Source organism: Dufourea novaeangliae, unplaced genomic scaffold, assembly GCF_001272555.1.
Source record: "Dufourea novaeangliae isolate 0120121106 unplaced genomic scaffold, ASM127255v1 scaffold2, whole genome shotgun sequence".
Classification (NCBI taxonomy): domain Eukaryota; kingdom Metazoa; phylum Arthropoda; class Insecta; order Hymenoptera; family Halictidae; genus Dufourea; species Dufourea novaeangliae.
Window position 1 is genome coordinate 880,247 of NW_015373882.1, and position 26,333 is coordinate 906,579.

General features: G+C 35.3%; 1 protein-coding gene across 1 annotated transcript in view; it reads right to left on the reverse strand.

Moving 5' to 3' along the window:
• Window positions 1-26,333, reverse strand: part of LOC107187167 (HIV Tat-specific factor 1 homolog) — a 130,659-nt gene that overhangs the window by 4,993 nt on the left and 99,333 nt on the right. Inside the window, exons 4-5 of the mRNA XM_015575218.1 lie at window positions 25,626-25,795; window positions 6,995-7,181 (exon numbers count right to left, since the gene is read on the reverse strand). Of these exons, the coding sequence (XP_015430704.1) occupies window positions 6,995-7,181; window positions 25,626-25,795 (357 nt within the window). The remainder of the gene's footprint in view (window positions 1-6,994; window positions 7,182-25,625; window positions 25,796-26,333) is intronic.

Below are 26,333 nucleotides of genomic sequence, written 5' to 3' on the forward strand. Positions count from 1 at the left end.
GACTGGGAGTGTCCCTCCTCGCGAATTTATGGGGTTAGGTCATCCCCTTTCGAAAGTTTATTTGCGTCGGCCGAGGCAGGACCTTCCAGGCGAGTTCTTTGTGATCGCCGTCTGGCGCGTCTTGTTCCCGTTGGACCGCCATGTTCGGTTGTTCCGTTATACAGTCAGGTAATAAGTTCTGTCCCACACATACGATATCGGCAATAAACGAAAAACGGCCAATATTTAGGGGAAAAAAGTTATTAGAAAATATTTATCATTGTTAACACTAGAACTACCAAACAAGTCAAAATGACTTGTCAGTACACTCTTATAACGATGATTAAAATGTTATAACATTACATTTTCTCAGATTCTTTGCAACGTTTATTGGAACACTAAAGTGAAGAAATTAGTTATTTTATAAATTTGTATATTTTCGAAAGTTTGTCATGTTTATCGACCGATCGAAATAGATGCGTTTATCGCCGGTAGTTCTAGTGTTAAGTGGAGAAAGCAGTTTTATCCGTATTGGCTGCTACTTTTGTTTACAATTTGACGTCGAAAAAAATAGCCGTCACGTCACTTTATTTTAATAATATTATAAGAAAGGAAACACTCGTTTTGTTTTCAAGTATATTTAAAAAATTGGAAATTCGTGTTCAGCTTTTTATAGTCAAGTACTACGTAGCGCGAAAATTTGTGGCCGGTTAAGGGGTTAACACTTTACTGACCGATATTCTGTTAATGGATCTTTAAATTTTAGATAGGACCCTATTAATTTACGCTTACGTCAGGGTTAAAGAAGAAATCGTCAAGTTGTTCTATTAGAGCTCTTACTATTTTTCATGACTGTAATTTTCTGCTGTTATTGAACTGTTTAATAATAGTTCCTTGGTTGGTTATTGTTGGATTCTACTAAATATATTAAATAGCAGCCGGTAGATAATGTGCTAATGTAAGGATATTTATATAAATTATTCGAAATGTCGTCTTTTTGCAGTTACACAAGCTGGTAATCTGTGCTGCCATTTATTACTGCTAAACTATTTTCATGCTTTGACGCTCCACTCGATCATTATTTTCCATTTTCGAAGAGAAACCTTACTGGTTTCGAATACCTAACGACTCGTACATTAGCTCTTCGTGGCCCCCGTTATTTTTACTACCTCGGTCACAACCCTGGGTCCTTTTATATTCAGACCTATTTTTTTATCTTCTAAACTTCAAAAAAATGTGAAAAAAATTTAGGGATATTTCTTAGGGTCGCTAATACATGATCTAAACGTTTTTGACGTTGAATGTTAAAAGGTCTTTTTAATAACAATCCATTAGTTTTGAAGATACTGGAGCGCGAAATTTCGCTTGTGCCATAAAAGATTTAGGGGAGTCACGGAGGGTTAATATAAACAAACCTAAAAATCGGAAACCAGAGCTACCAATTTAAAATTTCATACGTAGATTTTGTGACAGAATTTAATAATTGATTGTACCGGAAATAGCGTCAGGAACGACGCAGAAGTGATTCTTCAGCCAACAGTAAGTCGAAACTGAGAAATGATATTTTATGTGATATATTTTGGAGAAAATAGGTTTAAAAAATTTATCATTGAAAATCGATTTTAAAAGTTGATAATCGCGGCGGTCATTTGTGATCGACATCGTTAAATTACATGAAGATACATTGAATTTCTAAATGGCAATATTTGCAATTTTCTAAATATAATTAATAGTAACGTTTCAATATTCCATCAAATAATGAGCATGTAATTCAATACATAAATGTTTATGTTTATAATTGTATTGTAGGAATGTAAATAGAAGCAGATCATTACGTTATTGTCATAGTAGCACAAAGGTGAACAGTCAACAAGTTGAATACCGGTATAATTGAGTATGACTTGTTTAATGTAACTGGTCGTTGATAGTTTTTGTTTGTGTTACAGTTTATAAACACTGGCAGTATTATGACATGTTCTGAATGCCATAATATTTCAACACAAAATATTAAACAACCGTGTTATTGCCTTCTAACAGGCATTTCCTTCAATATTTGCTTCACAAACTATGTGTTTGGTTTATACAGCAATTTAATTACATACAAACGTGAATTAATTTACTTTAGCCAATCATCAATGTACAAGTCAAAAAAACACTAAAATGAAATAGGTCACGATCGATACGCAATGCGTTAATTAGAGTTCGTCGACGTGTGTTAATACGCTAACACTACTTCTGGCAAAGAAGTATTCAATCAAACGGGTTAATATGATCACTGCATGAACTTTTCACGTACTTACACATTCAACAAGGAATCACACGTAACGGAATGCAAAATGTGATCACGAAATACAGTTTTGAAAAGAGATATTAAAGATGCCTTTGAGGTATTTCCGATTTGTGCATTCCATACAAAGCAGGAACACTGGATTCGTATTAACGGGAAATTCAAATTTAATATTATATAATAGAATTTAAACTAGAAATACAGTTCCAGCTTTCCACTAATGAACGGTCCGTCGTATACTGTTGCATCAATTAAACGAAGTTTTAATGGAAATGCACTGCGAATTCACTCGGCTATTTTTAAGTATCTCATATTAATAATTAAGTTATAATTGGAAATGATTGTTGTATCAGAAGAAATTTCGCATAACGATATCGAGCATATTAAACTGGGTCGATTGCTAGAAGGTGTTACCAAAAAACACATTCGAACGAAAGAAAAAATATTTGACAGTATAGGATAGCATGAACTTTAAAGTATTAAACACAAAATGTTTAGTAGATAGGTATGTCTGAATTATCTAAAAAAATACAGCAATGATTACAAAGGAACGAAGTACCACACTTTATATTCGTACCGTTTTCAATCATTTGATGAATTTGAAGTAGTTGGTACTACATCAAAGTATAATTAATTTATTTACCTGATCATCTAATTACTTTGAACAGTGCATATACTACTCTTAAGGAACTATATCCTAATATTGACACATTTGTAACGACCCTATATATAATTTAAATAAATCTACAAAGTGTGCGTAAAATCTACAGAATGTTGCATTCATCCGATCTCGTACAGTTATTGTAATATTTTCATATAATCATTACATGCTCATAGTAAAAAAATGTTAAAAACTCAAACCACATTCATAGCTATTTATGTTTTACTCTGTTAATAAAAGTTACTCATCGTTCAATATGTCGATTAAATAATAAACTGAATGTGTTTTAAGACACGGAAACAAAACAGGTCTGCACACTGCGTCATCATTGAGACGTACGGTAACATGATTCTATTTTAGTATTGTTTCTTGTACATTACATTGTCGCTGCTGTCCCGAATAGCTACTATATGTCAGAGGGCTTGAAGGAATATGTCGATGATTGAACGGTGACATACGCAGCACAGAATGTTTCAATTGTCAACCTACTCTCAGCAACATTAGGATGACACATGCGCCGTTTTAAAATAAAATGTATTCTTAGTAAAATATGTTCAAATAATATGAAGGCACAAACAATGTTGATAATAGTAACAAATGGGTCTAAGTCAGAAGACCATTGGACCAAGTATTCCAAGCCCATGAACTTCCAATCAAAAAAAACAAAAGTGAAGCTTGAAAACTCTCGACACCGAGTTATAGTACTTCGAATTCAGGGACACATGTTAGGTGACTCCTGACCACAAGTATTGAAGGCAAAGAACTCTTGAACTCAAGGAATCCAATTAGAGTACCCTTGGACTTAAGGATTTAAGCCTGGAGACTCTTCGACGTAATTCTTCGCATGTGGTCAGTGATTCTGAATGGGTTCGAGACGCATTCTGCGGTTCTGGGGCAGTTCCATTCAAGTATTCCGATTCTAGATGGGTTCGAATCAAGTCTTCCAATCCTAGATGGATTCGATTCAAGTCCTCCGATCCTAGATGGATTCGGATAAAGTCTGTCGATCCTAGATGGATTCGAACCAAGTCCTCCGATCTTAGATAGATTCGAATCAAGTCTGCTGATCCTAGATGGATTCGAATCAAGTTCGTCAATCATAGATGGGTTCGAATCAAGTCTTCCAATCCTAGATGGATTCGATTCAAGTCCTCCGATCTTAGATAGATTCGAATCAAGTCGGCTGATCCTAGATGGATTCGAATCAAGTCCTCCGATCTTAGATGGATTCGAATCAAGTCTGCTGATCCTAGATGGATTCGAATCAAGTCTGCTGATCCTAGATGGATTCGAATCAAGTCTTTCAATCCTAGATGGATTCGATTCAAGTCCGTCAATCGTAGATGTATTCAATTCAAGTCTGTCGGTCGTGGATAGATTGAATTCAAGTCTCTTGATCTTAGATGCCACTTAATCGAGTCTGTCAATCACGAGTTCGTCCGAAACATATATTTCGGTCTTGGATAGATCGAGTCTTCTTATCTCGGACGAATGCGATTCGGATCTCTCGATCTTGATTGCCTTCGTTTCCAGTTTCTTGGTCTTAGGTTGATCCAATTTGCGTCCTTCGGCCCTGAATTAATTCAGTTTGTGTCTTTTGATCTTGGATATATAGAACCAGTTTCTACCAATTCTAAATTGACCGAATTCGAGTTCCTTGAACTTGTATTTAGTTTGTCCATCGTGAATTGGTCTGAATGGAGGTTCTTAATTTCAATTTGATCTATTTCGTCACAGCTTGGAGCCACTCCACTCTTGCGACTGTAGATCGATCAGAGTTGAGTCTTTCCATTTTGAATTGATTCGTTTGTCTTTTTCAATCCTAACTTAGTTTGATTCATATCTACACTAACTCTAAACTTGAATACCTACGCTTTCTCAAATTTCAGAATAACTTCAAGAAGTGGCAAAAAAAAACGAACGATCGATAATTTTCTTTTACCGATTGTAACGACGAATTGTTAGAGTATAATATTATGCCATAGAAAAGATATATTCACCTGATGTGGTCACAGAGACAACGAATGTTCTATATTCTACAATTAGCGTTAAACATATTGTGGTCCAGTTTCAAAGATAGTAAAGATGATAATCATTGACTTTTTTCATATACTTACAGTTTAATCCTAGAACTTCACGCAACGACCTCAAAAGATACTAATATTCTCTTTATATATGCCAATGAACGATAAGAAATGTCTGTCATTTTTCATAATTTAAATATTTCATAACATAATAACAAAAGGGGCGAGACTTCTAGATATTTCTATCAATTATACAACCACAGAATTTAATGACCCCAAAACGGTAGAAATTTTGAACAAATAACACGATGTCTTTTAACGGTTTATCATACGGTGTATCAATAAACTATATTATTTACTATAAGCAACAGGAAAGGTGAATAAAGTTTCAAGTAATACACGAAATTCACGCGACCTATTTTAAAGTACATTTTCATAGCTGTTGCTTATTCCCATTCTCGTGAAACCATGAATCCATTAAATGAGAGGAACAAGGTTTTCTACTTCGTAACTGCAAGAAGATTCTTCCGTAGATATCTCCGCTCTACATGGACGAATTCATATTCATACAGCTCTGGTGGTACGTCAAAACTCGTCAACGATGCAATAATCTATGCAAAACGGGGCACGTGGAACGGAGATAACGAGCGACTCTAATGCGCTTTGCTCGTTACGTTTAGCCGACTGTACATTAGGACGATTAATAAAGTCCGAGAGCCTAAAAGACGATTCCTTACTTCTATACTAGACAACCATCTCGTTTTACTTATCTCGTTTAATTGAAATTTTCTGGTTTTGTTTTCGTCCATAGAATTGGATTTGGACGAAATTAGTAGGTAATTATCCTGCCTGATTTGCTCTAACTTATTTATAAAAAATATTTTGCACTAATAATTTCTTCAAAGACATTACTTTTCTATAATATTACTATTCTATAGTAGGTGATGTAGTTTGGCTGTTAATTCCGAAAAGGTCTACACTCCGATTTTGATGGAATTCAGTAAAATTGTTTCAAATACTACGAATTGAACATATGTCAAAGGTTTTTTGGCACATTTCAAAATCAACTGGGATAACGTTAAAATAATTTGAGTAATTATTCATTGTCAATTTAGGTAAAGCCCCTCCCTCTGCACTCCGCTAAAGCGTCTTTTGTATCGCTCCGCGTGGGTGGGTCACAGATATAACAATTGATTTAGGTCAGTTTTAGAAAAAATTATTGCAGTACCACGAGACGTCGTGTGCCATCACTTCAGCTGCAAGGTAAGTGGGTGTTTCTAGGTGCTACGGCACTTCGTGTGTTTAGTATATAAAACTATATTTATTGTTTTCGTGTTATCTCAGCTAATTTTCAATTGCGTCAAAAAGCATTTTACATATGTTCATCTGAGAATATTTGGGAAGATTTCACCAAGTTTCATGAAAATTGGAGGATGGATGTTTTTTGAACTACATACTGTATTTTCAACACCAGAGCTATAAAAGCAATCAAAAGCGAGTGGTTCATGTTTTCTATAAAACTACTAAAATTCTTAACGGTGTACTTCCTAAATCTCCGAAGATTTTTCATGGATCTTACACGAACGCGTAGCTAGTAAATTAATTGCCTTGTTAGCTTGTACTTTCTCAGAATGATTACGGAGGGTTATAGTACTGTACTGTTGCGCGAAAATTTTTATTTTCACCAAGAATTTTAATTAAAATTTTAATTATCGCGGAGTAATGATTACATGAAAAATTAATTAATAAGAGAAGAAAAATGGTACTAAGCCCAAAAAGTTTAGTAAAAACAGAACTAAGGACATAACGAATGTTATGACAATCAATATTTTGAAATGTTCAAAAGGGTGATAATTAATGTTCAAGGCGTGATAACCAAATAAAAACACAGAGTTAGTTATATTATGTTTTGAACTTTAAAGTTGTTCCTCTATAAAATGAGGAAATAAAAAAAAAAATTAATCACAATAGTTAATTGCAGTTTCTACATAGATTAAATATTCTATCTATATACGAGCATCGATTCAAATAAGAGGTACTCACGTCGTAAATAACAACTTTCCGGACATCACCGCATTTTAGGCATTCGGATCTGATATCTTGCTGATATTCGAGTAACAAGGCAACTTCTTTGTCGAAATCCTCCGGCGAAAAGAGATTTTTAATAATTACAACTCTTTCGTGCTTCAGCGGTTCACCTAGTGCACGTTCTGGTCTCCAATCGAACAGTCTGTAACAAAAATATGCGGGTTTCATAAATAATCCGTGAAAACAACCGATTTTCACATTGAAATGAAATGTTTCATGTATCACCCTCTTTTTTATTCAAAGTTGTAGCTATCATTATTTTAAATGTCATCCTTTTGTAGTATTAAACTTTAAATAACGGATGCGTGGTAGTAGTTAAACAAGTTTATATAATAAAAATGCTGAAGGAAGTAAATGTCATCAGTAATTTTGGAAAATACAAATATGTTACCCACAACAAGTTTCTGAATTACTTTTTTTGTAGCAGAGAACGATGTATTTTTTCATGAATATGATGTATTTCTAAGAAAAACGATGCATTTCTGTCACGAACAGAAATGTTTTAAAGACGAATTCATGTGTTAGGTAGCCACTTTCCTATAATATTTTATCAGTGGACTACGAATTTTTTAGTAATTTAGATTTTCCTAAACTATTTTACAAAAATGAGAATTAATCAGAAATGTATTACTTTATTAAGGACATCGAGACGTTGAAAACAAAACAAGAATATTATTTTGTTGTATCCTGCATAGTAGCACCAGCTAGAGGTGCCTAAAATCTTTTTGAACAATTTTGAAGAAACTATAAATATTAATTTTGAACATTTAAAAATGTATAAGTGTTGTAGAATGGTTCCAAAGGAAAGTGGATAAATTTAAATGCAAGCAGGTAAATGAGTTTATCAACCGTACTCTTTTACTAGTTGCTCACCGAATAATTCATTTGTTATTTTATGACTCAACAGCTTTCAAAAAGGTAATATGCATAGATATAACGGGACAATTTCCATTTAAATACAGAGAATAGTATGTAACATGATTTTAAAGTAGATTCTATGTAAAGCATTTTATAAATTGGCACGAATAACGACAGGTTGTATCGAATTGCAGTAATTTTACTGTGACGATATTTGTCCACGTCTTGTTCTATTTGCATTGCAATTATTCCTGCATATCGTGAGTTCTAAATTCCTAGAATAAAAGACAGTGTCAAGAGAAGCATTTACAATACTGAAGATGGTTTGAATGTCCAGTAATGTTAGGAATACACGCCGTTTAAAACTTCATTACATGAAAGGAACTATAAAACGAAGAAGATTGTCAAAATGACCTTAAAATTGCTGGATTAATTAAACGATAATTATATTTTCACGTGACAACGGCTGTGGATTAAATAAACGTAAGTTATAACAATGAAATAAAAACGAATGCTTGAAAAATGTAACAATTCAGTGCACCAGATAAGTAAACCACTATTTCTTAAGTCGGTATTCGTTTCTATGTAATACAAGAAATCAAGGATCTATGCTATTTAAATTATATTCAGAGTGATTTTTTTGCATACATTGATATTCAATTCAAGACCGAGAAAATACTTTCAATTGAAAATATGTCGCCTGACAATTTAAAAAATAGTGGACCAAGTTATCGATACACTTGATACATACATTAAAGTTGCATCACTTGATTTTAAATTCCTAAACTGAGGTCGCCGAAAAATCACAGTATCGTCTGATATTGAATTCGTTTTCACATCAGTTACAATACTCTGACTTTTATGGCGCTATTAAAAGAGATACCGATCATCTTTGATTAACTTTGAAAATAAAGAATAAGTGTGTCCCATTTTGTCCTTTGACACTTCTCTGTAATTTCAAACCTAGTAGAGGTATTTTGGTATTTCATTTAATGTGACTCATCGTGTACTTATACATTCTTATCCATTTTATTCTGTAGAGAACAGGAAGCCTATTTTCAAGCTCCAGAGAGGTGACTCATTTTTCGTAGTTGACAAATAGATAGAAAATCTAACTCGAAAATATAAAAAGTCATTAAACCTGCTTGTCTTCTAAAGGTTAATCCTTTTAAGACTTTCGGTGCATACAGGGTGGGTCAATAAACACTACTATCTAAAATAACTCGTTACTTGTTAATTGTATCAGAAAACGTAATTAATTATGTAGCATTTTAAAAGATGCATCGGATGGATACAATTTAATGTTTTGTATCTTATTCTTTTTTTAGATATCAAGGTGACCTTGAGTTTTGTCAAGGTCAATGCATCTTTTTTTTAATACCACGTTGTTGCCAATAGAAGGAAGAATTCAACGACCTGTAGCATAATGGTATTAAAAGAAGATGCGTTGCCCTCGAAGAAACTCAAGGTCACTTGATGTTTAAAAAAAATAAGACATAATGAAATCAAATTGTATCCATGCGATGCGTTTCTTAAAATGCTATATGTATAATTCATTAAAACGTTTTTTGATACAACTAATAGGTAATGAGTTATTTTAGATAATAGTTCTTATTGACTCACCCTGTATAAACAATGTTACAGCACCAGTAAGTGTGTTTTTCCAGTGACTTTAAATATCCCAATTTGAATTGGTTTATAAGTGTATAGTTGACGGTACTGATATAGTGAGGTAGTAACGTCAGTGGTCCTATAAACAGAAGCTTCTTTTCCGAGGATGACCCAGATAGGGTCCTCAGGGTCAGGACGGTTTTCAATATTTCTATAATTCCGACGACTGGTGCAACAGGAGAACTAGTTTATAATGGACATGCCTTGCACACAACTGACCAAGGTCTGAGTTAGGTATCGCTTGCCTAATGCCATGGTACACATTGATGACCAGCGTACCCAAACCGGTGTTTATGTTCACGCTGTTTACTGATTTCAGTATATCATTACCGTCAACTATATCAGTCGATCTGACAGGTATATATTTCTTGTGCTACCTATTCGATATTTAGGACCTCATATATTCGGTGTACCAATAAGTAATCTTTAAAACGGTAGGAGATAGAAGAAAATTTCATTAGGCAAATTTAAGTGGTATTGTGCGATGCATGACATGGCGCGCGTGTCTACCCCGGAAGTGGAGGCGTTTCAGAGATTTCAAGGTCCCCTCTGTTCTTTTAAATAGAACTATATATTTTTACATACATCAATTGATGTTTTTTTTCTATACCTTTCCGATCTTTTGCCTAGTCAAAATGGCGAAGAATGATGCAAACAAATATTAAATACTGTTAGTACAGCAAAGTGATTTGAATTATTTGGAAACAAACACAGAAATTCACAAAAAATAGTGGGACTACTTATTGGTACACCTTAGTATGTAAGTTTTGACATGTGACAATTAGTGAACGCAGCAAAAAAACATGCAAACGTACCAACAACCAACGAAAAATAACGTTTCGAAAGTGTTGATCATGAAAGTATGTATATCTCTTAATATTGCAAATTTATAATTTTAAACGTAACACGGTTTAAAATGTACAATTGAGTAAGAAATTGAAGATTATGGCTATTTCTGAGCTGACGTTCAAGTGCGTGAAACATTCAAGGTTAGATATGATACAATGATTTGTATAATATTTAGTGCTATGTTCTACATTTGTCTTTATTGTAACCATTATTCTCGCAATAGATCCCCGAAGAACAGATCACGAGCGAATAAAACGATGACGGATCAATCGATTTTTCCAGCTTGTATCGCGAGCATGGATCTTGCTTTATCCTCTCATAAGTACACGGCTCAGTTTACCAGGCCGATTAATGAAGCGTAACATTTCGCGGCATCGTGTGTGGTAGACTCCCAACGAGCTCCCGCATTGTGGGAAGTCTTAACACATTTGTTCGACAACACATTCCAACCTGACCGTTTAACCTTTTTTGCGGTTCGGGGAAATAAAGCTTCACTTCTGTCACGTTTCCAGGAACAATTCATAAACTTTACATTCGTTTTCACGCCTCGTTCGTTCACGTCAGTTTGTACAGTTCTGTATTTTGCAGCATACATAAACAATTGTATCGAATTTGAATAGTATATCTGTCGACTCATAGCTCTGTATGTACATACATCTGTTCGTTTACACAAGAAGGCCATAGGAAAAAAACATGATAAGACCATTTCTGTCGATTTTCTAATTTTTATGTTATCTGATAACTAAATGAGAGTAGGTACTTCAATATGGCATAGGTGGAAAGGGGTCCAATCTGTGAGGTCTAAAGATATAAGCCTTTTAAAACTATATGTGCAGGGAAATAACGCGACAAGCCCAAATGAAACAGGGGAATAATTTTGTTAGTGCATGAAAAATTCAATATTAAAAGCTCAAATTAAGAAGTTAACTGACAATTTAAGGGTAACCTGAGGAATGGTTATTTGAAAATATAAATATTAAGAGGGAGACACCGCTGAAAAATCCACGACGCATTTTAAAAAACCGCAGGCATAACTAATGTCATGGCAATCAATACTTTTGAAACGTTCAGGAGCGTGATCATTAATGTTAAAGAATGTGATTAATCCAAAAAATAAATAAAAAACAGTTTCGATGATATGGGATTGACTGATAGTGTTTTCAATTTTAAAACTATTATTTAATTAACATTGTCATGTTCTTCCCCTGTGATCTTCATATTTGTCTGTTTATTGATCCATGTATCTACTGGTACACTTACCCATTGTTGGATGTCTACATACACACTCACGTATTCACTTCTTTGCCCCATTCACAAATCACATATTGATCTGTTTAACATTTTCAGTCAGAGTGTTATTAATTGATATTAATTAATAAAATTAAAGTTGTCAATATGGAGAATATTCTTTACACTGTGTCACCAAACGGCCAAGAGTACTTAGGCAATGGGTTACAGATTATTACGTGAAAATCACAGAGGAAGAACACCTCCCATTCACGTATCCATGTATTCCATTCCCCTTTCATCCATTCGGTTGTCAATCTATTTACTTTCTCACTCAGTCATCTGCCCACCTATATAAGTACAGGTATATGTTTTCAGTCATTTATCTACCTCATCTACCTACATTCTAGATCAAAACTAGAACACCGAAGCTTGCAGCTCACTCGTATAAACGGAAGAGCTGACGGATATAAATCATCTCCACTTTACGAACCGTCATGCTACATCCTCGCGTCTCAATCCCAGAGACAACTAGACCCTATCCGGATCGATAAATCAAAGATTCCTCGCGATAAAAGAAGAAATTATAATTCAATTCCATTATCCATGCACAAATTTACACGGATAATTAATTACAGATTTGATCCCCGTGATCGATTAAGGAGGCACATACACCTAGGACGGCTAAAAAAAGGTGGATTTATGTGAATTTTTATGGAGAAACTAATACATTTCTTTATTTCTCGTTCTTTCTATTAAGATGACCATATATCGAACAATCTTTACAAAGATTTATATAAGAAAATAACGAAAAATGTCCGTGTTACAACCAGTATACAAGACTTCTTCTTTTTATAACACCTGAACAGTGAACACATCTGAAACATAAATGGTGATCGTACCTTTAAAATATACGAGTAAATTTAGTCCTTAACGTAGGATTTCTTTGATCTGCAGTCTAGTTTCTTTTTCAAAGCCAAAAGTCGAGCAATTTTTTAAAGAAAAATTAATACCTTAAACAGCCACCATTTAGATAGAAATCAATACATCAAAAAACAGCTACGTTAAGGACTAGATTTCCTCGTATATTTCAAGGAAATGATCAGCGTTTATGTTTCAGATGAACCCTGTGAAAATGCTGATTGGGACCGCAAACCGAGTTACCCAAAAAGGGGTCTTGTAAACTTGGCTATAACACGGAAACTGTTCGTTATTTTCTAATATTAAATATATAAGGAGACTAATCAGCTGGTGGAAAAAATTATATAATTGGATTCAACATTTTTAAAGAAAATTTTTTATAAGTACATATAACATTTTTTAGAGTTCAAGGGCATTTCAAGGTCATACTAGTATGTATGGATAAATGTATACTGTAGGCTATAACATACGACAAGCAAAGTTATGTGTATATACGTAAAAAAACATGGGTAACCTTGAAAAACCCATTAAAAAATGACACTTATACAAAATTTTTGCTGCCATCCGATTCGTCTCTTGAAACCATTTTAATTACGTAAAATATATTTCTCGTATGATCACAGATAGAGAATATATTTAGGTGGCCTGTTTTAAGTGGAACAGCCTGTATATAAAAATTCTTTGGTATATTAGCAGTACCTACAATAACAAAAAAAAACAAGAAATTAAATATGTATTAATTTCTCCATAAAATTTACAAAAATCGACCTTCCTTAGACGTTCTGGGTGTACATATATGCGTCTTTGAGAGGATATTGGTTCCAGAATCAACTCAAAACTTTTCTTTTTTTCTATCGTTTAAGTCCCTGAAAGTTAATGAACCATGAAAAAATTATTAGTCATATTTTAAAGTGCCGCTATTTTTTCAATTGTCGATTGTTTTCTTTCGTTCTGGTACCTGTCATAGCCTATCTTACCCCAATTAAGAATCTTTTTTACTTTTTATTTAAAATAAGCAGAACGACAGGAATCACGGACACCGTGTATTTATAAGCGATTGTATACGAAGGCATGCACTGTCACGAATTTTTATTTTCTCTCGACATAAAAAATTACAAATGTTCTTGAAATATGTATAAATATACCCTGAATCGTTGACTGAAAAATGTGTTATAGTTTCCGTGCAAAAAAATCCCAAATGTCTCATTGAAAATGGACGTCTACAGAGATACTACTAGGTCCCCTTAAGCTAATCGAAGATCGAGCGGATATGATATTAATTAAGACGACATGGCGGTATCGCTGCTGATTAGAAAGCCTCTCTCGTGTCGAGACTTCATTGATATTCAATGATTTCCACCGTAATTAACCGAGTGTGAAATCGACAATGATATCACTGGTAATGCGGCGAGCTGCTTCAATAAAGTTTCTGCCCCGTTACCGGCGCAGGTACGGGAGATATATATCGGTAAAGTGTCACCCCGCGAGGTTTATTGAGCCCGTTCGTGCGGGCAGGTTATTAAATACGATAATTTTGTATCGTACAAGATTATACTGATACATGGACACGCACGGTACACCGCGAAATGTGTGTACCACATATGCGCAATAAATCTCTGTCGCTGGAAGGACATTCTTCAGATAGATTTACGATGCTGGACTGACAAGTTACCATATGTGGAGGCTATTTCCCTTTGTTTCCTTTTCTCATTATTTATTGAGCGAGTCGTTCGTACATGAAAAGTAGGTGGTTTGTTAACAGTCGAAAGTGATATTCAAGTTTGTCCTCACGTGATAATTTTACTTCTTACTTATTCATTTACTTAACACTCTCATAACCGTCGTCAATAGAAAGTGGACTCTTACGATATTGCCGCGGCCGGAGCTGTAGGAGAGTAAAATGCTCGGAAACGGCAATACGTCGAAAGGCTCCTTCGTGGCAACGGTGTACGCAACGTGGTGGGAGAGCGAATTTGTATGGGTGAAAGTACGTATGCAGGGGAAGTGCTTCGCGTAGCAATGGGTCAAGCGGCAATATCGTAAGAGCCCACTGTATGTAGTTACAGGAACGATCATCAGCGGGCATTGGCGTAACTAGAATTTTTTTAACAGACTTTCGCCCATAGCACTCCCCATCAGACACCTGTACGTATTTTATACCACGTACGTGAGTTGCACAAAGTTACACATTTTGCAATAATTATTTACATGTTTATTTAACAGTGAGACTAAGAATAGAAGAATATGAACATAACTCTTAAAAATAGAAGAAATTTGAGATTCATTAAAATCAAGAGTATATACTCTTGTATTATGTGCAGATACCTATAATTAAAATGTATCATATATAAGCTTCAATTAGATGTTTTTTTTTCTGCAAGAATATTTTCCACATTCTCGAACGCTAGTTCCCTTAATTGCATCCGACCCTCCAATTGATATTGCAGGATTATTAGTTAAGTAGAATGTAAAAATTAAACAGTTTAATTTTAATACAATTTTACTTAATACTTTAATGTAATGAGAAGAGTATTGTATTTTTTGTACTTAATTGCGTTGCGTATTGTATTTCGGCCTAAGTATTTATTTTTTGTTCCATAAGATTTTACCAACTGACGAATGTTTTTTTTACATATTTCGACAGTACGTATTCTGGGGGGCCAGACCCACCCTGGGCCCTGCGTAGTTACGCCACTGTCGACGGGCCTTTGTAGACGCACGCCTTATGATCGTAATATTTACAGTCAGGGACAAAATTAAGTGGACACCCGTATATTATGGATAAAAAAGAATGTACTTCTGTGATTTTTCCCAGTTAATTAATTTTTTTACTTTCTATTTTGAATATGAATATTTACCAACTAAATACGATTAAAACAGTGTAGACAAAATTGAATGTACATCTTCAATGTTTTGTCTGCACTCTTCTCTCAAAACTGAATGGACACCTTCCTTTAATATTTTGTATTTCTTCCTTTAGCCTTAACGATCGCTTGTAAACAACTTGGAATACTAAATGTTCAATTAGTGGAGTGGAGAAATAGAAAAATCTATTGTTTCTGGTAGTAATAAATATACAAGTATATTAATTAATATTCAATAATATAATATTAAAGAATTGAATACATATAATACATAATATTTGAATGTAATTCAAAGACTGCGAATTCTATATATTTTACGCATATGCCATTGTCCAAAATTCAATACGGATAAACTTTTAATAAACTTTACCGTATTTTTAATAAGGCAAACTTTAATAAGGCAAACAAACTTCTATTTAACTTCAATCTTTATAAGTCAGTCCCCAAACATAGATATTTGCATAAACGTCCGCAGCTTAATAATTAATCATGTAAAAACCAGAGATCCTTTATTTCCACATTCTAACTATATTAAAACTTTTGCTCGTTACTGTATTGTAGTTGGTTGATTTTAAGAATGTATTGAAAAAGTTCGATGAATTAACACAACAATGATACAACGGACAGACAGTGGTGGTCAGCAATGATCGAGTGTGTTAATCAGTCTAACATAGTTGAACCTTTTATCTTAAATAGTTTCCGTTTTGTTAAAAGATATTTTTAACATCGTTCTGAGGAAATCGTTAAAAATCTGCGGTTCGCCATCGTTTGAAGTACAGAAATGGCGATAAGAATCCCGTTCAAACAATATTGGGTCATATGTACATTAGTAACAAGGACATATTGTAGGTAATACATTTACCGGGGAAAGTAAATGTTTGCAGTGATGGAGGAATGTGTGGAATGTGTTATGTAGTTAATTTGCGAGTGAAATCATCGCAGAATTTCAGGTGCGGATGACTCATGAACCCGAAGCTTCGACTTGCGTTTTTAATCATGTCCCAATTATAATTTTAATTTCCACGTCATCTTCATTTTCGAGTAAAATGAAGAACGTTGTGAAATATTATCTTCTCCTATACGATAGGAAAAATTTATAACGTAGCTGGAAGCTTTTTATTCCGTGCATATAAGAGATAATTACATAACATAGTTTTAGACAATTAATAGATTGAGTATGATTATATATCAATGTATTTATGATTTAATCTCTCGCAAAAATTTGTAAAATTGATAATGAAATTTGTAACTAGAATCATAGAATAGAAACTTCATAAGTTGAAGACATGTAAATTAAAAAATTTACTATAATTATACCATGATAAAGGTTAAACGAATACATTTTGGAAAAAGCCTACAAATTATTTTATATTAAATTATTAAATATAGTATGTACGATCTTCAATTTGTGTAAAATTCAAATGGTACAACGGCAATACGATCAAAGAGACACAACTAAATTAAATTTTATATGATACAATTTCATATAAAAACAATTCTAAACGTTGAGACAGTTATTACATTTTTTCAAACTAACGTTCGCAAAACTGTACTCTGCATCATTTTTCAAAGTTAATCCCCAATTAAGATTCCAAAGATTAAACAGCTCCAGAAATTCAAGTTTCATTCAGAATTCAAGTAGATCATCATATGTAGTACCGGACAAATGCTTTCGGACAAAAATCTTTTGCTGTACTATTTGAATTCAAGATACCATTGATGTTCCATTAGTAACCACCGTTTGCCTTGTCTAATTGCTATCTTCTTAGGTCTACCACATTTCGATACATTTTCTAAGTGACCTCGTTGAACAAACCGTTCTTTTATTTATGCTGATAAAAAACCTGGGCCTGCTCCTGTTTTTACCGTGGCAGAAGTAACGGAGCTAGTTACTTGGATTTTTCACTGTTGTGAAAAAGGATTTCCTGTAAGAAAGGCTCAATTACTAGAAAGTGTTCGAGTGATTTGTGATAATTTAAAAAAAAAGAATCCATTTATTAACAATACACCAGGTAGAAACTGGTACAATGGATTTTTAAAACGACATCCAGAAATTGTTAAAAAAATTTCTGAGAATATTTCTTTAAATAGAGCAAAAGTGTCAGAATGCAGTTTGCGTGATTGGTTTCAAGAAGTTTCTGAATATTTTATTAAGGAAGATATCCTAATGTCGATCGAACCAAATAGAGTTTTTAACTGTGATGAGGCATGTATTAAAGAGTAAAATTTATTTAATGTTGGTTTATTGCTTTATAAAAAGAATATATATTATTTATAAGAGTTTCTCTAAATCCAGTGTCTTCTTCAGTGCTTGCACCAAAGTGTTGCAAAAATGTTTATAACATAGTTAATAATAACGAAAAAGCAAACATAACTGTATTAGTCACAACCAATGCTACTGGTAATCTTGCTCCATCATTTATACTTTTTGCTGGAAAATCTTTACCAGATAATGCTTTAGAAATGGCACCTCCTGAATTTGCATTTGGGTTTTCTGAAAATGGATGGATGATGTCACAGAATTTTTATGAATATATAGCAAACATTTTTGAGCCTTGGTTGACAGAAAATAAAATAAAACGTCCAGTAATTTTATTTATTGATGATCATTATTCGCTCCTAACATTACATTTAAATAGATTCTGCTCAGAGCACAACATAGTACTTGTTGCCTTGCATGCAAATGCTACACACATTATTATATAATAAATTAATACTTTCTGTCTTGTATATTATACCACATCCTTCTTACAAATAAAGTTAAATAATTTTTCTATTTACAAGATATAGGTATTTATACTAATATTTTGCTTAACACAAGTCCGCAGTAATATACGCGCAGTAATGGGTATTTCGTTAGTAACTGGCACATAGTAATGCATGCATGTCCGCAGTAATTCCTGCAATGAGATGTGGTTTTAATTTCTTTCATTTCTATTATATCCGTCTATTAGGTACCCCGTTCTCATTTTTTTATGGAATTAATATCATCCAACTTTCTTTAGAAACCAGAAAGAGGGACTTTCATTCATTTGAACGTTTTATCGAGCACTCTAAAGTTAACCTATCCTAAAAGACCGCAGTAATATCCACACTTACCCTATGATGTTCTCATGAAGATATGTTTCAGATTACAATTTACGTTTGCAAATTACCCCCTTTTGACGCCCATACCCTTAAATCGTTATTTCAAAATTATGAAACTTATACAGGGTGAGACACTTAAAACCGGCCACCTGAAATAACTTGGCTGCTATTGGTTATAGGAAAAGATGCATCAGGCCAAAATTATTTGGTATCGAGGGGCTGATCATCCCATGTTATTAGTTGTTTGATAGGTGAAGGCGTCAAGGAGATATGAAGGTCATCTCTGTTTTTTTAAACGGAACGGCATGTTTTTTTACTTACATTCTGAAAGAGTATTTCAAGACGAATACAATGACCTATTGGAAAGCTCATTCGTGGTCTGGGTTAAGCCAATTGTGAAGGAAAATAATTTACTTTAAGGACATGATCAAACACAGTTGATTGATTTATCTAACAGTAATACATGACTAATACAAGTGTTCAAAATGGTGACCTTGAACATTGATGCATGCTTTGAAGCGTTGCTTGACGGATAATTCGGCATGTTGAATTTCAGTTGTGTTTATCGCGGCACAAGCTCTCTTTTATACTCTTTCATATTTTCTTTAGTTGTTGGTATTTCATTATACACTCGCTGCTTTAATTTTCCCCACAAATAGAAGTCCAGAGGTGTTAAATTTTTGTTATCTACACGTCCAGTTTCTGGAAAACTTTTAATAACATTCGTAAATGCAGATCGTGAAGGTGTGACACGTTCGGGAAACCGTTCAGCATACAAACGGACTGTATCTCTTACAATTTGGCGACATTCCCCATAAACGAAAACCATATCTACTTTCTCCGCTATTGAATAACGCGTTTCGGAAACTTGAGATACACTTCGCTCGGTAGAGATTCTCATAAACGGCTAATCATAGTATGTACAGATGAAGCGTACAGCGTGATTGAATGTTTATTTCCATTCAATGACCCATAGCAAGAGATTACGAGACAGAGATAAAGTAATAATATCAACAACCAGAGACGGCAAAGAAGTGTTCGACCATTTCCTCGAAATAAATTATTTTCCATCAGAACTGGCTTAATCCAGACCACGAATGACCTTTCCAATAGGTCATTATATTCGTCTTGAGATACTCTATCAGAATGTAAGTAAACAAACATACCGTCCCGTTTAAAAAAACAGAGATGACCTTCATATCTCCTTGACGCCTCCACCTATCAAAAAACTAGTAACATCGGATGATCAGCCCCTCGATACCAAATAATTTTGGCCCGATACATTTTTTCCTATCACCAATAGCAGCCAAGTTATTCAGGTGGCCGGTTTTAAGTACTTCACCCTGTATATACGTTGTATCTTGTTATTTGGAAGGCGAAAATATAGGTATTAAACCGGCCGACTTTTTAATTTCTTTTTGGAAAGAATACTTGAATTTCTCAACTAAAAGCGTGGAGACCTACTTGATATCAGTGACACTACGGATCCTTGCTGACAAATTTAGACATGCACCCGCGACAGAACTTAGCGCCTTTTTAAAATGAGAGTTGCACCGATGCAACACTGTAAATTAAAGGTTAAGTATCCGAACACATCTGTCCAGCTAAGTACAAATAAAACTCATTTTTTATTTTGGAATATATAGGTATCTCTGTCGACCTTTTACGAAAGCCCGAGTCAGACTAACAATACACACTCCGAAGGTCAAAACTTTCGTAACATCACCATGCAACAACAAAGAAGAAGAAAAACATCCCTGTCCGAATTCATTTGTCCCGGTACTGTAGTCGCTCTAGCATCGCGTTACTCACGCGCACCAGTTCCCAGAACTTCGTTCATTCAACACGAGCAAATGACTCGAGTCCAAAAATAAGTACATACTCAGACCGCGGTGTGTCCCCCACAATACGCCAGAAGAAAGCTGGTTCCCCATATATCTGGCGGCCACACGTCGTTGGGCTACGTGAAACATGCTCGCAATCGAAATTGCCCGCGCGACACCCGTGGAATCAGGAAATTCTTGTGCAACCGACGTCGGAGGAGCCGTTGGTGCACGACTCTTGAAAACGTGGGAATCCCGCGAGAGAGATCGACATGGAGGGCAGGTCGATCGATGTTATAGCGAGGAAAGAAAATCATCTGGATAGGAAATCGCTAGATGGCGATTCGTGAACGGGGAAAAGACCGTTAGAACGAAAGACTTCCGGCAAAGTGAGCAGTCGAGGAGGGCCCGGCTCGGTTCGCAAATAACTGGTTTTCGCGGACCCCAGGCCATCGAACTCTGTGCTCTCGTCCTACGACAGACATCCCGTGCGCGACGATGAAGACGGCAAACGGGCTGGGTAACTGATGATTATGGACACTGCGCAGGGGATAAGGGCCCCCTGGATCACGGTGTACCTGAGGATTTCGTGGCGATACGGCTTGTCCGTCTGGACGCACTGATGAACTCGAGGACACTGGGGCGAATGGTCGTCCAGATGTACAGGCATTCTTGCCGCTCGAGCTCGTATGTATGTTGGGTAGATATAAGCGGTAAGAATTGAGCTGTTTTTTTTTTCTAACCCTCGCACGGTGGTGCCTGGAGCCATATGGACTTGAGTTTTTAAGAACATCATCTAATTCATCAACCTATGAATCGTATCCCAGATAGCATCGTTCATCCGAGGGACGTACGTTTCATGTTCAGTTTATATCCGAATGTCATACGTCCATTTTTAACGTCCCTAGGATGTTCGTAAGACTTAAATTTCGGATGTTCTGGAATCGTTCGACTCGAAAGTGCTACGGATGTTCTCGAGACTTATATTTCGCATGTTCCAGGAATGTTCATTTCTTAAGTGTTACGAATGATCGTAGGATTTAAATTTCGGATGATTTCGTTTAGTAATTTTAAATATTTGCGAAAGGTTTCTTATATGTCTTTTAAGACATTACCACAGCGTTTTTAATAACTCTTTAAATGTTCCCAAAAAGTACGAAGAATGGTACTTTTACATATTCGGAAAATGTTCTGAGAATTTTCACACAGAACGTTCTCAAGACGTTTCATTTTGTAAATTGAACCTTCCTACGACATTTAATGATCTTAACGAGGACGTGGAGGGGACGTGTGTACCTTTTCGGGATATCCTTTTAATGTACAGAACATCCGCAACGGATGTTCTCAGGACATACATACGATGTTTTTGTGCTATTTGGGATTTCAGTTAGGAGTTGCTCATATTAACCCTCGGAAGATGGATGGTGTGACACGAACACGGCAGACGAATGCGGGGTCATTTTGTCCCATAGTTAAATTTTCACTATATACAGGTTTGAAGACGGAATTATGTATAAATTTTCATGTACGTTTTCAAATTCATATATTACATCTACATATAGAGTAGACTCACGTTAAAGTAGCGGTGTGGGGCTCTCCAGGTGGGTTTATCCTGGAAACGCTACTTTAACATAAGCCAATAGGCACGCAGGATTTCGTGGCAGTTCGATCGATCGACCAATTGGATCAGAATTTTGGTTACAGATGGCGACCGATAATGGGGTGCGAGCACGTGTGTGAGTAATGCGTGTGAGCTGGGCGTTTCTACCGCTACTTTAACGTGAGTCTACTGTAACTGCACTGAATATGGCAGTAGCTTCAGATGGGTCAAAATGATCCTGCATTCGCTGTACGAGGATCAACCTTCAACCGCTAACGTGCGATCTGCCAAACACAATCGATCATACAAAGTTTCATTTCGTTTGATACAAAGTATATTCTGTGCTGAAGTATCCTCTACTTTACGATATATCATATAAGTTAATAACTCAGTGAGTTGTTGTTTATTTACTGTAGTAAAATAACAGACAACGGTCTGCGATATCTAACGTTAGTAGTAGTCTGAGAGTTTCAATAAATTGTACGCCCTGCTTTTGCGACATTATATGTTTTTTAACAAAAATATAGCTCATCATGAACGAAAACGTTCTGATGATCCAGCTTTTACAGAATGGACGCAAACTCTTCTCGATGAAGACGATGATAACGAATGACAATTAGATTAAAATAAAGTTACAGACTCCTCTCGATTATCGTTGGGCTTGTTGTACACGATTATTGTCCTGACATTATCCCCACCACTGGGGGCGGAGATGTGTTCGGGACGATAATCGAGAGGAGTCTGTAAAAAGTATAGAGCAAAAAACTGCGTGTTGCTGTCGTTCAAAACCTGTATTACAAACACATTTGCTTATACTCTGCTATAAATAGACGATTAATTGCAAATAAACTTGATACACAAAGAAAAAATATTGACTCAAAGCCATTCGGTCTGTAGCTTTCCAGGAATCCAGATTCGCAGGGTTTGACGGCAATAAGCTAATTTAGACCGTCAAGGTTCTGTAGCCGCCATTTCGTGACAACTTTTTTGTGTAATATTACCTCTGCATAAAATTTCACCCAAGTTGATGCATACAAACTGTATAACGTTTCTCACATAATAACGGGATGTCAAATGTAAAATAATTGAAGTGATTAAGCCAGGTAGATTGGCTGAACGAACCGAAGAATTGCAAGAAAATAGCTCCCACGTCCATCATTAAATATACCTAATTAGTGAGAAAACGTCCGAAAGGAGGCGAAGTAAAACAACCTGTACCGAGACAGCATCGCATGTGTCTGGTGAACACGAGGGGGAGGTGGGGTTGCAGAACAGCGTCTCTTTTTGCTCGTAACCGAGAGGAAAGTGGACGTGTCTAAGAAAGTGCAGCCGGCTGATGCGCCAAGACGCGTATACGTGCGGGCCCGTAGCGTCTTGACGTGAGTAATCGAGTCTCGCAGCTGCTTTTACCGGAACCCGCCAACGCCAAGCAGTCTGGCCGCGTTGCGTTTGGTCCGGGGGCTTCGTAGCGTCCGGTTCGAGTGTGTAAGTCTTTCCGATTCTTTCGAATGAAAGATTCTCGCGGGGAAACCATATGAAAATCAATTTCTAACCGATATAATTAATTACTCATTCGTTTTTTAATACAAAGCACTGCTCTTAACACTAAACATACTGGAGCCTTCAGAGAGATAGGAATTAGAACGACAAAACCGGTCATTTGACCGGTCGTGGTAGGTTTAGTGTTAATTAATAAAATATCTACACCTTCTGAGAGCTGACACTTTAATGCGTGGTTTATAAAAAAGAAACATTGCGACGGCGTTAATTTCTTTCAATTGACGTTGTTTTGAATATGAGTGACAAGACAGTGTACTTTCGAGTAATTACGGTGTACTTTCGAGCAATTACGGTATACTTTCGAGCAATTAAGGTGTACTTTCAAGCAACTATGCTTTTTTATTTTCAGAAAGGATGAGACATGAAACAAACAACAAAAAAGATTTCCTATGTGTACTGTGATGAAGCTATAAAGGAATGAAAATAAAGAGACATGACTGCTCAAAAGTATACCTTCTCGTCACTCATTTTCAAAAGGAGAATTCAAGAAAATGTAACGCCATCGTAAAGATTATTTTTTGAATCAGATGTTGAAGTGTCAGCTTTCAGAATATGTACATATTTTATTAGTCAGGAGCAGTGTTTTATATAAAAAAATGAAGAAGGCCTACTATAGAAATCTGACATTACTTTCTGGCCAACTCAATTCATTTTAAATTGCTAATAAACAATACTATTACTCGACTGTAAATTTTGATGGAAAATCAGATTTTTAGGCGCCTCGGGGTGGTGTTCCCCTTCAAACGATGCCCAGTAACGAGCGGTGAAAATGTTTCAGACGATGTGTTCAGTAAACAGAGGGCCACGGTAAATCTAGTACAGCGATGAAGTGAATCTCGATTTCCCGGAGATTGAGCGGTAAACACACGATACGCATTCTCGGGTGGTCGCCAGCGGGAAGAGATGAATGAACGGGCTTGAATGAATAGAAGAGCGGTAGAAGTGCTCAAGGATGTGATTTCACGGGATGAATCGAGCGTGAGAATTCGCTCTTTCCACGGATTCCTTTCGGATCGAGATGACTGAAAAAACCCGACACCGTTATTCTTTGATCGTACTTTGTTCACGGACGTGAAACGCCTGAATGCATCTTTCTTCATGCTACTAGCGAGTGAAAATTTAAAAAGTACATAAAATAGAGACTACATAGAATCGACGGGGTATTCTAATCTGGAGCGTTACTTTGTAAGCTTTTTCTATTTTTTTCAAAGTAACCATAAGACTTTTTGATATCGACCTTTGCACATATATTTATTTATTTTTTAATATTCACCAATTTTGTTAAGTGAAAATAATCAAAAGTGTGTCGTACTGACTGACACGTTTCCGGCCATTTTGCTTATTTCAAACGAGAAAACCTAAAAAGATTTTTGATTAGTACGAGTGTGTCGGTGGTGTGAACCAGCATGAAAATGAAGTATTGAAAATTTTTAAAATCGCAGCATTTTGAAGTTTGTATATTGATTTTCTTGATTTTTTAAAAACTGAACTTACAAAAATCAGGAAAAAGAAAATCAATTTTTGGTAATGCTGATACTCGATACTAATGATTTGGTGATTTTCATACGATAATCTATATTTTCAGAAAGTGAAAAAAAAATCGATTTTTTCTGAAAGTTTGGGCTAGACTACCTCCCTAAGTATCATAAGGAAACTAAATGCAGGTTGTGTGTTTCGTGAAGCGATCCTTCGCAATTAATTCATAATGAGTGGTTAATAGATAAATATTAAAGTCAATAATTATTTACTTTTCAGTTTTGAAGGGTAATTCCGCCCTCTAAAAACCATACAATTTCACATTTCTATTAATTTTTCTTTCTCAATTGTTTTGTTGAACCGATACCATATTTTATAATTAACGTTGATATGTTACATATCCTAAATTACTATAAAACATTGTAACTGTCATTGAATTCAAATATCTTTATTAACAGTTTAACTTTTAATTGAGTAGAAATTTTTCAATATACGTGATAGACGTTACTTCTGACTCCATTTAACGTAAAAAAGTCTGTTTCAAATTGAATTCACGGGACACGTCACATTGTAATGTACTACAGTCACTGTTTCAAAAGAAACTTGTCCTAGAAGGTTTGTCCGTGAAGTGATTAATACATGCGACTTACTTTTCGTGGATTTTCTTTTGTCTGTCCTTATCCTTCCTTTTCCGCTTCGGTTTCAAGGCTGGATCGTAAGAGTCACCTTTCATTTGAAACTTCGCCCTTTGAACAGACAGCGTTTTACCCCCTATCTGTGAGCCGTCCAGTAACTTCAACGCCAAATCAACTGATTCCACCTGAACAAACAATAAAAATTATTTATTTTTACATATTTTATACTGTAATTAATAAAAATATTTTAAATCGTTGCATTACGAAAACAAAAAATTAATGAAAATATCGCCAATATATTGCCAATTTTAAATCGTTGCATTACGAAAACAAAAAATTAATGAAAATATCGCCAGTATATTGCCAATTTTAAATCGTTGCATTACGAAAACAAAAAATTAATGGAAATATCGCCAATATTTGCTTTTATCAACATCTCGAGTTTCCAATGAATTAGCAATCGGTCAAAGCAAAACACACCCCAAGTACTTTGCCAGCAATTTACACTCGGCTACATTAATTAATTCGTCCTCGCATAACGCTAAAATAAACTGACGTTGATTTACGGTAGACCAATCTGATATGTCAAGACGAAAAAGCGGAAGGAATGGCGATGGCTCTTGCGTGTGGTGCACAGTATCGGTAAATTAGCATGCGACGTAAGAAACCACTTAATTACCATTTCACCTATTGTGTTACATGTTCAGTTGTAATGTTTTAGGA